Source organism: Crocuta crocuta, unplaced genomic scaffold (assembly GCF_008692635.1).
Source record: "Crocuta crocuta isolate KB4526 unplaced genomic scaffold, BGI_CrCroc_1.0 scaffold561, whole genome shotgun sequence".
Lineage (NCBI taxonomy): Eukaryota > Metazoa > Chordata > Mammalia > Carnivora > Hyaenidae > Crocuta > Crocuta crocuta.
Window position 1 is genome coordinate 1,066,351 of NW_027530529.1, and position 15,850 is coordinate 1,082,200.

The following is a 15,850-nucleotide window of genomic DNA, read 5'->3' on the forward strand; positions in this document are numbered from 1 at the left end:
TGGCACAGAACTATGAACCAGCGTGCCTCCATGAGGGCAATCTCACAGGGTTCAGTCGTTATGTTTTCCTTTGGATCATAATGACAGTTTTAGTTACCATTCAGCTTTAAGTTTTCCTTCTTTGACTCTAATTCTCTTCAGTTAATCCCAATAGTTCAGAAAAGTATCACATACCCCTACATATGACCAGAGATCATTTTTTTTAACATTATTAATGTGCTTTACTCTTTTGCTTTTTCTGTTAGGAAACAAGCAAGGGGGAGATGGTATTGTTGGGTAAGCAACCAAGAGTGTCCACTTCATTTATGTACTTTTAATTTATATCTTTTTGGATATTTCTTTTTTTCAGAGCCCTGGAAACCCCACCACCTTACATCTTCTTTTGGAGCACAAATTAAATTAAATTGCACTGAATTAAATGAGTATTCTCCTCCCCAATAATTTTTAGCCTCTATAAATATAATCTTAATTGCTGTATAACATTGCATTATATAGATGTAATATAATACACTTGACTTATTTCTCCATTGTTTTGTTTTTATAAATCAAGTGGGATGAAAATAGTTAACTGTATTATGGATTAGGATTGGGGAGGGAATGTTGAAATTGTCTTTGTTGAATAAAATTTGGTAAATTGCTCAGGAAGAGAATGAGATCCTATGGGCATGCAGGCTGCAGCCAAAGCAATACAAGAGGTAGCTAAACTGGAGCGTGGTCTTCTCCTGGCAAATGACAAGAAGACAAGAAGGCTGATGGAAACTTGGCATGCCAAGCCTGAGTTTGGAATTGGCACCGTCACTTCCATGCATATTCCGTTGGCCAGATTAGGTCATGAAGCCAAGCATGAAGTCAGTGGGGTGGGGAAGATTACTCCCACCTACAGAGAAGCATGGCAAGAACAGGGAGGGAAGAAAAAACAGGAAACAAACACAATCTACTAGTAAAAAGTTCCTAGTGATGGGAATGACTGAGACTTTTGGGAACAGATGTGTCGAATACTCTCAATTTGAAGTTATTTGCATTTCCGCCTTGTAAACTCCCTCCATTTTATTTGCATGTATTTGCCACAATTGGCTACGTTCACAAATAGCTCATGGAAGCAGGATTTGTAAAAATTAAGAAAAAGATAGGCGTGTTCAATCTGGGTGAGCATCATGCAGAACAGCAACAACAAGCTCAAGACATCTAGATGATCCATGAAGTCAGCAGGAGCAGAGAACCAGAACTGACCATAAGAAAACAAACCCTCTGGGAATATGCAGAAATCTCACGAGGACACTGACATTTTCAGAATTCACAAAATTGAGATTTTAAGCAATCCTATTTTGTTCTTACAGAAAAGAGTATCTCCTGGGAATCTAATCTCATAAATGTAATCACTGACCAAAGAGTATAAACTTTTTTTTTTCAGGCTCTTGATAAATAATGAATTGGTTCATGATAAAAAGTTCAAGCAGACATTCAGGATTTTTCCACTTAAAATTGTCAGCCATACTAAATACCAAAAGGAACACATGGGGAAAGTTTTGAAAATAAGAAAAATTACCATTCTGAGCAATTTTTATGTTTAAATTTGAAACTCCCTGACAGTAGTAATTCCTTAAACCCTGAACATTAACCTTGATCTTGAGGATGGATGGTCACTCTAGCAGGCAGAGAGGAAAGGGGCCGTCTATCCCAGACTTAGACCTGGAAAAGGATGAATGTCTACCCATGTCCTCCTTCGAGTTCCATTACTGTCAAATTGAGAAGCAGAGCCTGAAAAAAGAGACTCTGTGTAAGACTCTTAGTATAGAGGACGTGCTCTCAGGGGAAAGGGGGTGAGACAGGTAGGATACAGCAGAAGAAGAATCCTAAGCAAGACTGTGGCATCAGATGAGGACTGACTTCACTCAATCCCACAAGGATGTCCAGAACAGGAACTACACCAGAGTTGATTCCTCCTTGAGGTAAGGGCTCAGTCTTCTCTATCTCCACGCAAGCAATATGGCAATTCTTTTCTAGAGCTGGCCTCAAAATAGGGTGCATCAGAATCACCTGGTGGGCTTATTAAAACAGACAGTTGGGCCAACTCTCAGTTTCTGATTCAGTAGGTCTGAGGTGGGGGCCAGAGAATTTGTATTTCTGAGAAGCTCCCAGGTATTGCTGCTGCTGCTGGTCCAGGGACCACACTTTTGAGAATCACTGCTCTACAGAAAACAGCTGTGAAGCTGTACCAGTCAACACTCACAGCATCTAGAAAAGGGAGATCTGAGTGGCGTCAACTACAAGTATGAACTTGGTGTCTTCCTCATGAAGGCACATAACAGGGCTAGAGGATTAGACCATAAGCTGTGGCCGGGTAGACTACATTTTCAGATCATATTATCTAGATCAGTGGTATTCTGTTATTTTCCTGTTATCATCCTGCATCTCCAGCCAAAGCATTGTTGAAACACTCCAACTCACCTCAGCCTTACTTTTGGACTTGAGGGGAAGGATCTGGCAGGTAAGTGAGGCCTTAGAGAGGAAGCGGCTGCACCTCACTAGGCAAGCATGGTGGAGTCAGTTGCAATGAGCACAAAATCCTCAACAGGGGGATAGACTATTATTAGGGGGCAAGCCTCCTAGACCACGTTAGAAGCTCTTTGATGTTTATTTATGAAATTAAAGGGAGATGGCTTTTTAAAAACGTTTTTAACGTTTATTTATTTTTGAAAGAAAGACAGATCACGAGCAGGGGAGGGGCAGAGAGAGAGGGAGACACAGAATCCAAAGCAGGCTCCAGGCTCTGAGCTGTCAGCACAGAGCCAGAGGCAGGGCTCGAACTCCGGGACTGCAAGATCGTGACCTGGGCTGAAGTCCGACGCTTAACCGACTAAGCCACCGAGGCTCCCCAGAAGATGGTTTTTGAAGGCAACTTTTAATTTCATAAGTCCCAGAAGAACCCATAATACACTGCCCCTGACCCTGGGGATCACCACCAGATGAAGAGGAATGTATAAAAGTAGTTGAAATACTTGGCCCGTAATGTTCTCTCGGAGTAGGGTTCATAGTATACCTGGTACCCCTGGGCTGCAATGTCCATCTTCACGCAGTCCAGGAGGTCTTTGACCTGCGGGGCCGCCTTCCAAGGCCCGAACTTGACAACGGACTTCTTTTCAAACTCGAGGCCACGCAGCGCGTCTGCGCACTGGGCTGCCTCGTCTTCAGTGCGCACCACGCACACCAGCACTTTGGAGCTGCGCGCCGCGACGGCCTCGGCGCGCGCCAGGCGCACCATGAGCTCCAGGTTCTCGCTGTAGGCCGGCACCCGCAGCAGGAACTGCTTCCGAGCCACCTGCTCTGCGAAGATCTGTGGCGTGTCCTCCAAGAGCTTGACCAAAGGCTTGATTTCGTAAAACTGCGCCTCCCGGTACACCTCCGGGATGTGCTGCGTGGGCAGGTGCTCGCTGCGCAGGTAGTCCAGGATCGGTCCGAAATAGGTGCCGGGGCGATCGATGAAGAAGCGGCCTTCTGCATCCAGGCAGGCCTTTGCGGAGCTGGAGAACATCTCTGCCAGCTTGGAGCCGGGGACTTTTCTCAGGGTGCTCACGGTGGTGGTGTACACCTCGCCTCCCACGTTAAGCTCCACAACGGGACACACCTGAGAGCACAAGAGGCCGAGTGAAACCAATAGCGCCACCTCCAGGGAGCTCGTGGCTTATTGTCAGGTACTAAATATTAAAGGATATTTGTCCAAGACGCTGCTAGGGAGGCAAGTCCCAGTGACAATGCTGGCAAACTCTGTGGCCTTTGGCAAGGCTTTTTTCCTCCCGGGCCCGTTTCCTCATTTCTAAAGTGGGGATATGGAGGTGTTGTGAAGTCAGAAGTTCCCAAGGTGGGATGCTCAGATCTAAGATCTAATGAAAAGCAAAAAAAAAAAAAAAAAGGGGGGGGGGGGCGCATTTTCAACCTTTCAAAGACGCTAAGAAACCATACATGTATTCATTTCATACAGGAAGCATTTCTTGGGTATTTACTGCTTGTCCACATCCCATGGTGGGAGTTGGGGATACAAATTCTTTTATTTTTTATTAAAGAGAGAGAGAGAGTTCAGGAGTAGGGGAGAGGGGCAATGGGAGACAGAGAATCCCAAGCACGGAGCCCAAAGCAGGGCTCGTTCCCATGACCCTGGGATCATGACCTGAGCTGAAATCAAGAGTTGACACTCAACAGACTGAAGCACCCAGGCACCACTCGGGGAATACAAAATCTTATTTAACGGTCAGAAGTTCCTATTAGCAGTTGGCATGACTTTAAGGGAATTTGTTTGATGTTTTTCAAAATGTGGGCCAATGGGGGGTTAAATAAGAGGAATATTCGGGGTGCCTGGGTGGTTTAGTCGGTTAAGCGTCCGACTTTCGCTTNATAAATAAAAAACAGGAATATTCTTAGTGCTGAAAAAGGTCAGTAACACCAGATACAATGGGTACAAACTTGCCTCATAGCACTTGTGGGGATGAGCACTGGGTGTTCTATGGAAACCAACTTGACAATAAACTATTTAAAATTAAAAAAAAAAAGTAAAGTGTGGGGCCAATGGAAGTTAGGTTTAGCTGGTCAACAGCATTTTTAGAGGCCTCTTCTCTGTGCCAAACCTTGAGTTGTGCACTGAGGATGTGGTTAAGACCCACGTGGTACCTGCCTTGGGATGCCCACAGGCCAGTGCAGAGGGGATGTGGAAACAGGCTGAGTCAAGCTGCATTTAGGGAATGCAAAGTGCTGCCAACAGATCTAACAAAAATACCAGATTATTATACATGAGGTGATACACTAGTACCTATCCTTACAAACCAGTTTCCTGAATAACTTTGGTTATTTAAAATTCATTCACTCAGGGGCGCCTGAGTGGCTCAGCCAGTTAAGCCTCCAACTTCAGCTCAGGTCATGATCTCACAGTCGTGGGTTTAAGCCCCGCATTGGGCTCTGTGCTGACAGCTCAGAGCTCAGCTCAGATCCTCTGCCCTCTCTCTCTGCCCCGCCCCCACTGGCACGTGCCCTCAAGTGCAGGCACACACAGGTGTGCATGTGTTCTCTTTCTCTCTCAAAAAGAAATAAACATTAAAAATAAGAAAAATAATAATTAAAAAAAAAAACAGGGCTCCTTGGTGGCTCAGTCAGTTAAGCATCCAACTCTTGATTTCGGCTCAGGTCATGATTTCGCAGTTGGTGAGTTCAAGCCCCACGTCAGGCTCTGCACTGACAGTGCTTGGGATTGTCTTTCTCCTTCTCTCCCTGCCCCTCCCTCACTCTCACTCTCTCAAAATAAATACATAAATGTAAAAAATAATAATAATAAAATTCATTCACTTGGTCACTAAAATACAGATGTGCCAGGTACCTGGTACACAATGAGGAACAAGCAGGAGTCTCTCCCCTCATAGTCTAGTGACTGTGCAGAGTGCTTTACATTCAGTCCCTAACTCAGTCTTCACAGCAGTCCTATGAAGAATGTATTAAATTCCCATTTTACACATGAAGAAACTAAGGATTAAGGAGCTGAAGTAAACTGCCTAAAATCAACTAGCTATTAAGTGATGATGTCAGAACTTAAACTCAGGACCAATTTACCCCAAAGCACGTGCTCTTAGTCATTACATCAATTAGTGTTCAACCTTGAAATACCTCCACTTGCATTCCCTTAATTACTCATTCTTTAAAAAAAAAGGTAGAGGGGCCCCTGGGTGGCTCAATCTGTTGAGCACTGACTCTTGATTTCGGCTCAAGTTATGATCTTATGGTTCATGAGTTCAAGCCCCACGTCGGACTCTGCGTTGACCATGCTGAGCCTGCTTGGGATTCCCTCTCTCTGTCCCCTCCCCACCCCCCACCCCCCCCGCTTGTGCTCTCTCTCAAAATAAATAAACTTTAAAAAAATTAAAAAAACAAAAAAGGTAGAGAGGGCCTATTACATTCAAGCCCTCCTCCTGAGCAGATGGATAGGACACAGTCCCTGCCCTCAAGGACGTCACAGAGGAGAGAGGGAAACAGACGCTTAAATGTGTAGGCGCTGAGAGGGAACACTGGAAAGCATGGATGTGTGTTGGAGGTTGTCAGGGAAGGTTTCCTAGGCGGTGTGATGGCTGCAGCAGCAGAAAAGATCGTTACAGTGTCAGAGGGAAAGCTGCGTTTCCACCCAGAGACTCTGCCACTGGTCTTTACAGCGCCAGGAGGAGTGATAGGATTCAGGAATGTCCTTGGTTCTCATTTAGGTGTGACTTCATCTTCAACTTGTCTGTGGGCTCTACCCCTAAGATTAAAATACTGGAATGAAGAGAGTCAGAGGCAGCCAAACTGCTGGGGGAAAGAGCTGAGTTGCCATGGCAACAGCTCTTACCAGGGGACAGTTCTGCCCGCTGGAGTGGAGAAGGGAGACCGAATGGATGCATTCTGACAGCAGCCAAACAATACAGCCAGGAGAAAAATAAACCCAGAACCTGTGATTTCCTTTTTCTCCCATGAACCTCAAGGCCCCTTGGCAAGGATGTCTGGTGAGCCCTGAGGTGGCTCTGTGAAGCCACTTTTGCAAAGTTACAGACTTTAACCCTAGAAGGGATCCATGTGCTTCATCCCTTCTGTGCCACTGAAAGCTCGCAGGTGCTCTTGATGACCCCCTATTACAGGCCAGGAGAGGTCAGAAAGATGGATCACATAGCCGGGAAGCGAAGTCAGAGCTGCAACCAGACCCGTGTCTGATTCCAGTACAAATGGGTGTCCTACCCCTCCTGACATCCAGTCCTACTGCTGCCTGTAATTAGCGATGTGCCTGGGGCAGCTCACTTTCTTCTGTGGGCTTAAGCCTAGTCATCTATGAAATAGGGAGGCAAAACGGACAAAGAGAACTCTAAGCCTCTCCAGTTCTGAAAGTCTAATGAGTCCAACCCTTGAAATGTTGTTTCTGAAGCTCATTTCCAGATGCTTCACAAAATAGCTTCCTGCCCTGATATCCTCACCCCCGTTTCTTTACCAAATAAGGCAGCCTTGTTCCTGAACTTCTTAATTCTGTCCCTTGTTTCCCTCCCTTTTCCCCCAAATCTCCCGGTTCCTTTGGAAATCCCAGACCTCCTACCTCACCCACAAATACTACAGTATGTTTCTAGCAGATAAAGACTTCTTTTCCACCCCTCATCTGGACCATCTGCCCATTTTTGTGGCCCCAGTTCCCCACCTTTTCTACCAGTCACCCTGAAGGGACATTCCTGGGTAAGAAAGCCTGTCTCAGGCCCTGCGGGCATGAGCTGGGGAAATACACTCTTTAGGAGCTCTTGCTAGGTATCAGGCCAGAGCTGGTCCTTCCCGAGCGCACTGGGATGAATCAAACAGACCTAGCTCTCACCCAGTTGTAGTCCAAAGGGCTCCTACACACCTGCAAACCCCCTGTCAAAAATTCATACATTTCCTTAGGTCACCCTTAGGAGAGTCAGTGGAGGGACATCTCTACTCACATGTCCCCCAGGTCCCTCTAGATCTCTCCCCACTCCACAACCCTGACCTTTTCCATTGTCTCCCAACTCAGTCATCTGAGTCACAAATCCAGGTTGTAATCTTGCAGTCTGCTCCCATCCTCAACCTCCTCGCACACAGATAATCAATAACCAAGTCCTGGTGATTCTAAATGCTGGTCAATTCCACGGCTCTCTGCCCCCTTGATTGCCCTCTGATGTGGTCACACCTTGCATTAAACACTTCGGTGGGGGGTGCCGAGGAGTCTTGATTTGGCCTCAGGTCATGATCCCAGGGCCGTGGGATCCAGCCTCGAGTCAGTTCCATGCTCAGCATGGAGCCTGCTTGACATTCTCTCTCTCTAATAGAAAAGTAAAAAGTAAATAAAACAAACGTTTGGGTAACCTTGCATTCCCTTCCAGATAAACTCTAGACTCTTTCATGAGGTTTACAAGGCTCTCTGCAGCCCTGGCAACCAGCCACCAGAACCACTCTCCCCCACCCATCCAGAACAGGCCGGTCCCCCTGGCCTCCAGGACTTCACTCATTTGCCGCCCACATTCCCTTTATTTAGCCCACTCATCCTTCAAGTTAATTCCTCCAGGAATCTTTCTAGATGGGTTGTCTCCTTGTGATCCTACAGGGCCCTGTACTTCCATCGTCATGGTAGTTAACTCTTGTAATTCCATTTGTTCATCTGTATTCCAACGAAACTGTGAGGTTCCTAAGGGCTGACTACCCCAGTTTCATCTTTATGTCACCAGTACCACCTATTACAGGGCTCAGTACACTAGGATGCTCAATAAATGTCTGCTCAATTGACTGGGGCTTACCTGCTGCACTGATTTACAGGAGCACCTGGTATTCTGATAAAAGCCAATCTTTCCCTACCTGGCATCCTGCACCGTGCTGGCTCTCTCTCTTGCTCAGTAATTCATTCAGACATTTATTGAGTACCTAGGGCGGCCCTACCTCTGAGCAGGTGACTTTGTCAACAGCCAACCACAGTGATGTCACCGTCGCCCTATGGGAAAGAGCCACAGTCTCCTCACTGCTGGATCTGTTTTGCCCTTCTACAAGTCTTCAGGATGGCACCTAGCCATCAGAGATTAGAATGTTCTGCTCCTGAAGTGCGCTGGGCCTTTTCCTGATCCCCCGCAGCCGCCCCCCCCTCCCCCAGCAAATTCCCCTCAACCAAGTCCTGGGAGGAGGCAGGCAAGCAGGTGGACTCGGGACCCAGCCAGTGGCCAGGGGCAGGCTGGAGAGGATGAGGATGTGGTGGGTAAGGGAGCCTTTCGTTGAGTCGTCAGCTCCCAAACGTGGGAGGAGGAGGGGCAGAGGAAGACGCGGGCACTAGGGCAAGCCTGCGAGGAGACACACAGAAAACAGCTAAAAACAAAGACTCAGGAGACCAGCGTGGGCAGCAACGCAGGAGAGAGGGCAAAGAGGAGCGGCTGGACCGAGCCGGAAGGGGACCGGTCACCTGCGCGCTGAAGGAGAGCGACCAAAGCCAGAGCTAGCTGGAAGAGAAGAGCGCCCAGCCAGAGGCCCGCCAGAAGCAAGGGAACTCAGACCCGGGCGCACGGGGGACACTGGGGAAGGAGTGAAAGAAGGCAGAGGCATGGGGACCGCGGACAGAGCGGCCCGCCCGCCCTGCTGCGGCGCACTCACCACCGGCGGCCCGGCGGAGGGCGAGGCCCGGTGGGGCCGCAGGGAGCGGGGCCCCGAGGTCAGGCTCATCATCTTGTTCCCGCAGGCGGCTGGGCGCCCAGCCCTGCCACGTGCCAGGTACTTGTGGCTGCCTGGCGGAAGTGCACCTCTGCTCCACGCCCCCCCGGGTGGGGCAAAGTGCGCCCAGGGTGTGGGTAGAGCCCAGGGTTGACTTGGGCTCCGACAGGCTTGCGGTGAGTCCCCGAGGCTGGTCACCGACTCTCTCTCCGAGGGGCTTCCCAGACAGCCAAACCGGGGAGGCAGAGGGAATTGACATTGACAGCAGGAGACTTTCTCACCCTACAATCCTACCGGGTGAAGGATAAACAACACCTGTTATACAAATGAGTAAAGTGAGACTCCAAGAGCCAGTGTAGAGTATTTATCCACTTCAGATCAGCTGCTTAAAGCGCAAAGCATGACCAAAGATGAAAGAGCCGAGATACCTGTTGGGTGGGTTATTTTGCTTGTTAAAACAAAACACTAAGGAGCTGGGGTGTAACTGCTCACTCCTGAAGTATGGTCTGTGCATGCGTAGTGACTTTCTTCCAAAGAGGACAGTATGGAAAGGAAAAAAGAGAAAACGGGTAAACCCTACTTCAGCCAGGTAATCAAGGGCAACATCAAGACTCATATCATGATGAAAGTAAGTGTGATGTGATGAAAAATAGCACTTTATCTCTGTGGTCTTTGGCCCAAACCCCATAATCCCAATCTAATCATGAGAAAAACGTCAAACAAATTCCGGGAAACCTGGGTAGCTCAGTCAGTTAAGCAACCGACTGAGGCTCAAGTCCTGATCTCTTAGGTCACAGGTTCGAGCCCCACATCAGGCTCTGCAGTGCAGAGCCTGCCTGGGATTCTCTCTCTCCCTCTCTCTGCCCTTTCCCTATTTGCTCTCTTTCTCTCTCTCTCTCTCTCAAAAATAAATAAATAAACTTAAAAAATTCAAAGAGGGGCATCCCACAATATTCTGACTGATAATTCTTTAAACTGTCGGGCTTATTAAAAACAAGGAAAATCTGAGAAATTGTCACAACCAAGAAATACGGCAACTTAATATAATGTAATGCAGAGTTCTGGATGGGATCCTGGAAAAGAAAATAGACATTAAGTAAAAACTAAGGAAATATGAAAAAGCCATGGGCTTTAGTTAATAGTAGTGTGTCAATGTCGGTTCATTAAGAGTAACAAATGTACCACACTAATGAAATACGTTAAGAATACAGGAAGGAATGCCTGGCTGGCTCAGTTGGTAGAGCAAGTGACTCTTGATCTTGGGCTTATAGGTTTGAGCTCCATGTTGGGTGTAGATATTACTTAAAAATAAAATCTTAAAAAATAAAAAAGAATAGGGGAAACTGAATGTGGGGTATATGGGAACTCTCTGTACTATCTTCTCAATTCCTCTGCACCTCTAAAACTGTTCTAGAAAATAAAGTAAAAAATGAACTCAACAACATACAACCACTATGGAAAACAGTACAGAGTTCATGATCTTTGTGTTGGGGGAAGGTCTGCCTCAGTCCTGATGGCTGCTGACTGCTTAGGGTGGTGGTTGCTGAAGTCTGGCGTCGCTTTGGCAGTATCTTAAAATAAAACAATGAAATTTGCCATATCAATTGACTCTTTCTTTCATCAATGATTTCTCTGTAGCATGCGATGCTGTTCGATAGCATTTTACCCTCAGAACTTTTTTCAGAATGGGAGTCAATCCTCTCAAACCCTGTAGCTGTTTTAACAACTAAGTTTGTGTAATTCTACATTCATTGTTGTCATTTCAACAATCTTCACAGCATCTTCACCAGCACTAGTTTCCACCCTGAGAAATCATTTGTATTGCTCATCCATAAAAAGTAACTCCTTATCCATTCAAGTTTTATCATGAGATTACAGTAATTCGGGCACACCTTCAGGCTCTGCTTCTAATTCTAGTTCTCTTGTTTCCACCAGATCTGGAGTTACTTTCCTCCACTAAAGTCTTGAACCCCTCAAAGTTTCTCTCTTTCTCCACCCCCCCATACACATGCAATAAATAAACAAACTTAAAAAAAATAAGTGATTAACAGGCTTAAATAAATATGTGTTATTTAAAAGGTGAGTGAAGAGCAAAAAGTTATGATCAAAGGGTCACCTCGGTGCCGTCAAGAGTTGGTTAAGCATCTGACTCTTGATTTTGCCTCAGGTCACGATCTCACGGTTCATAACTTTGAGCCCCACGTCTGGCTCTGCACTGACCGCATGGAGACTGCTTGAGACTCTCCCTCTCCCTTTCTCCCTGCCTCTCCTCAAAATAAATAAATAAACTTAAAGAAAAAAAGATATGATAAAAAATTACCAGGCCTATTTTGGTGTATCTGGGTGTCTCAATTGGTTGAGCGTCCAATTCTCATGATCTCAGGGTCATGGGATCAAGCCCCGTGTCAGAGGCTCTGTGCTGAGCATGGAGTCTGCTCTAAATTCCCTCTCTCTCTCTCTCTCTCTCTCTCACTCTCCTCCCTCTGCCCCCACCAGCACTCTCTCTAAAACACAAATTAAAAAATTACCCAAGCAGATTTGAAAAAAGCCAAATAGAACTTCTAGAAATCAAAAATAAAATAACTGAAGTTATTAAAATTTAGTAGGGGTTGAGAAAATCCAATCAAAGGAGCAATGCTATGATGTTTCTAATCTGTCATTTTGGCAGATATTAGGAAGAATAACAATATTCCAGACGTGATAAGGATAGAGCGAAAAAGATCCTCAAACTTTGCTGATTGGAAAGAGGTGCCCACCGTTTGACCCAATAGTCCCACTGTTGAGAATCTATACAGTAGAAATAAAAACGGCCCTGAAGGATAAGAACAAATATGTTTTTCGCTGCTTTGTTTGTGGTGGCAAAAATTAGAAATTTAGAGGTGTGGTTGAATAAACCATGATTTTTTAATTTGTTGATGCCTTGGAATACTATATACCTATTAATGAGGTACATCTTGGAGCTGAATAGAAAACTCAGAAATAAACCCACAAACATATGATCAATTCATCAATAGAGGAAGAATGAATATAAAATGGGAAAAAGAGTCTTTTCAACAAATGGCACTGGGAAAACTGGATAGCTACATGCAAAAGAATGAAACTGGACCACATTCTTACACCATACGCATAAACTCAAAATGGATGGAAGACCAATGTGAGACCTAAAACCATAAAAATTCTTAAAGGGAGGAGCGCCTGGGTGGCTCAGTCAGTTAAGCACCTGACTTTGGCTTAGGTCATGATCTCATGGCTTGTGAGTTCGAGCTCCATGTTGGGCTCTGTGTGAGCAGCTCAGAGCCTGGAGCCTGCTTCCGATTCTGTGTCTACCTCTCTCTGCCCCTCCCCAACTCGCGCTCTGTCTCTCTCTTTGTCTCTCAACAATAAATATTAAAAAATAAATTATAACAAAAATTAAAAAAATTAAAGAGACCCCCAGAGAGTTTGCTAGCTCCTTCCTTCTACCATTTGAGGACACAGTGAGAAGACAGCTCTCTCTGAACCAAGAAGTGAGCTCTCACCAGACACCAAATCTACCAGCACCATGATCTTGCACTTCCTAACCTTCAGAACTGTGAAAAAGAAATGTTTGTTGTTTAAGAGACATGCAGTCTATGGCATTTTGGGTATAAAAGTCCAAATGGACTAAGACGCTGGGCATAGTATGTACCTTGAACGTTGGGATTCTGTAAATGGGATCGAGCACAGGGAGGCTGCTGTGACCTCCTCAAGGCAGACTTCCCTGCCCACGGCGTCTGGAATGCCTCCCACAGACTCTGCACAACCCCCATGTCCCCTCAACCTTGCATAGTCCAACTTGTCCCTGCAGGCTGAGCACATGCATGAGGCGGAGTGATTCCATGGGGAGGCTGAGTTCTGAAGGGTCATTACCACAGAAAGGAGGGCTAGATGCTCAGAGGGACAGTGGGCACTTCTCACATGACCAAACAGCCTGGGCATTTAGCTTCATTTCCTGTTTCTTCCCCAGCCCCGGCTGCCCTGAAACACAACCTGCACATCCATGCCTTCCTGCCTTTATTTATGCTGTTCAGAATACCTTTCCCTGTAGCTCATTCTCTCTGGAAAACAACTTTCAAGTCCCAACTCACATAGACCTCATCCTCCTTCTATACCCATCAGGACATTTGACCCTCACCATTCAAAATAGGAATTAGAACACAGCACACCCCACCCNAGAGATGAAGTGGCTCTTTCAGAGTCCTCCATCCCTGGAGGACAAGAGACCAGGGTTCTAGCTCTGGCTCTGCCACTCGTGTGTCACCTTCGGCAAGTCTCTGCTCCCCTCTGGGCCTTAATTCTCCATTATAACATGGTGGGTGTTGGGATGTTGCCCGAGATGCTCTTTGCAATCCTGTCTTGTTTGATGCTATGGCAACAAAAGAATTCAAACAGCCCCTTGGTGTTGCCTATGACTGGATCTTGTTTCCCTTTGGCCTGATTCCAAGAGCAAGCGCTGCTTCCCTCTGCCCTCCTCCCACTCATCCCACTCTTTGTTCTTCTTGAGACAAAGCTGCCAGCCCCTCTCCTCTCCAGGCGGCTGGGCGTTGAGCCAGCTGGCCAAGTGGCAGCTGGGACTCAGATGAAAGGGTCCTTAGAGGGTTGCCTGTGGCCAAGAGCCCAGCCCAGCCCAGCCCAGGCCTGGCAGCCCTGGGCCCAGCTGTCCCACAAGGCATCCTGCCACCAGGTCCACACAAGGCGCCCTTTGTGGGACCTGCAGCGGGGCAGACCCCTGCCAACCCACGAGGACCCTCTTCCCTCTCTCCACACCCACTTGCGAAATAGGCAGGTCCTTAGGGAATGGTCCAGAGCTGGGCCAGGCCCGTTGGAGAGCTTTGTCCCATTTAATCTTCGGAACAACACTGGTGGCAGGTAGTGTTACTCCCTGTGAGAGAGGAAGGAAACGGGTACCTGAGGGCCTACTGGGTGTCGATCACGGTGCCAGGCACTGGGAAAAGAGTAGCAAGCCAGGGGACAAGGGCCAGCTGCAGGGAGCTCGCTGTCAGCAGGGACACAGACTGATAATGAACCGCACAAAGGAGCATCTGATTACGCAGGGTGATCAGTGCTCTGAGGGGAAAGACCAAAGAATCGTGAGAGCACACAGATTGGGGTGGGGGGATTATTAGTGGGGAGCAAGGGCAGTGAAGCCTTCCTGAGGTGAGGTCTGAAGGGTGAGGGGAAGGAGGGTGGGTAGTGAAGGGTTCACAGGGCCCTGAGCCCCTGAGGTAGGAAGGAGGTGCTGAGTAAGAGGAGGAACTAAAAGAACAACGTCTGACAGGAGTAAAGAGGGGTGTTCCTTTTTTTTTTTTATTTCTAGGAGAGAGAGAGAGAGACAGCGTGAGCAGGGGAGGGTCAGAGAGAGAGGGAGTCACAGACTGAAACAGGCTCCAGGCTCTGAGCTGGCAGTCAGCACAGAGCCCAACGCGGGGCTCGAACCCACGAACTGCGAGATCATGACCTAAACGAAGGTCGAAAGTCGGACGCTTAACCGACTAAGCCACCCAGGCGTCCCAAGGGGTTTCCCTTTTTAATCACCTTTGACTAAGACAGCCTCTCGATGCAAAGGCCACATTATAAACCCCTAAGTAGTGCCTCAATGAATCACCTTCATAGTCAATCAACGTGTGCTACTATCCCCCTAGAAAGCCCCCCCAACTCTTCCTGGGGAATTTTATTTAGGAGCAAGTCTCCTTGGGATGCCTGACTGGTTCAGCTCATTAAGTGTCTGACCCTTGATTTTGACTCAGGTCATGATCTCATGGTTGTGAGATGATCTCATGGTTCAGATCATGAGATCGAGCCCCAAGTCGGGCTCAGCATGGAGCTTGGAGCCTGTTTGGGATTCTCTCTCTTTTTCTCTCTGTCTGCCCCTTCCCTGCTTGCTCTCTCTCTCAAAATAAATAGATAAATAAACTTAAAAAAAAAAAAAGAAGCAAATCTCCTTAACTCTGGGAGCCTCATTTTCTTCATCTCAAAAATGGGCATTATGATGCCTCTACAGAGTTTCCAGAAGGCAATGTGCAGGCAGTGCCAGGCACCGGGAAGGCACAGGTGCTCATCCCTGGAGACCAGTATAGGGAGGAAGGATAGCTGGCTTCCATTTGAAGCCCTCCCTCTGACCTGGCCCAGACCCAAGCTCTTCTCTGGAGGGAGGAGGCAGCCAGAGCTTCTGGGTAGAGGTTAATATTTGCTCAGCTTGGCCTTGACTGCAGGGACACAGATCATGGCTGGAGGCCAAGTGTGCCCCTAGTTCATCAATTCATGGGCCTTTTAACCCCAGTAATGCCCCTTGCAAGGAGCAGGCATTGAGATACCCAGAGTGGGAGATGTTAATAAAAGGTCAACTTTGTTTCAGAAGCATTATCTCATTTATCTTCATGGCAACTCTGTAAGAAAGACTAAAGGAAGATTGAAATTATCCCCATTTTCCAAGTGAGGAAATTGAAATTTAGAAAGGCTGTTTTTCTAAGTTTGGATCAAATGCAGGAACCTGGCTCCAGAGCCTGTTGTGTTGACCACTCCCCGCCCTGCCAGGCCAGGGCACAGAGCCGGCGCCGCTCGACTCCCAACCCCTTCTTCTTTCCTCCATAGCCTCTTTGAGAACCCATAGTGGTCCAGCCCGAATCTACCACCAGGTCCT

The 15,850-nt window shown here is 47.3% G+C and overlaps 1 protein-coding gene across 1 annotated transcript; it reads right to left on the bottom strand.

Annotated features, from left to right (window-relative positions):
- Positions 1 to 2,686: 2,686 nt before the first annotated feature.
- Positions 2,687 to 9,216, bottom strand: KCTD14 (potassium channel tetramerization domain containing 14). The gene is made up of 2 exons (XM_077767567.1): positions 9,136 to 9,216; positions 2,687 to 3,625 (listed from the first exon to the last, which is right to left on the bottom strand). The coding sequence occupies exons 1-2, from the start codon at positions 9,205 to 9,207 to the stop codon at positions 2,957 to 2,959; spliced, it is 741 nt and encodes a 246-aa protein (XP_077623693.1). The 5' UTR covers positions 9,208 to 9,216; the 3' UTR covers positions 2,687 to 2,956.
- Positions 9,217 to 15,850: the final 6,634 nt, after the last annotated feature.

Coding starts and splice junctions, on each gene's coding strand:
- KCTD14 (XM_077767567.1), bottom strand. CDS start 9,207: ATGATGAGCCTGACCTCGGGGCCCCGCTCCCTGCGGCCCCACCGGGCC. Junction 3,626..9,135: donor CCTCCGCCGGGCCGCCGGTG/GTGAGTGCGCCG, acceptor TTGTGCTCTCAG/GTGTGTCCCGTTGTGGAGCT.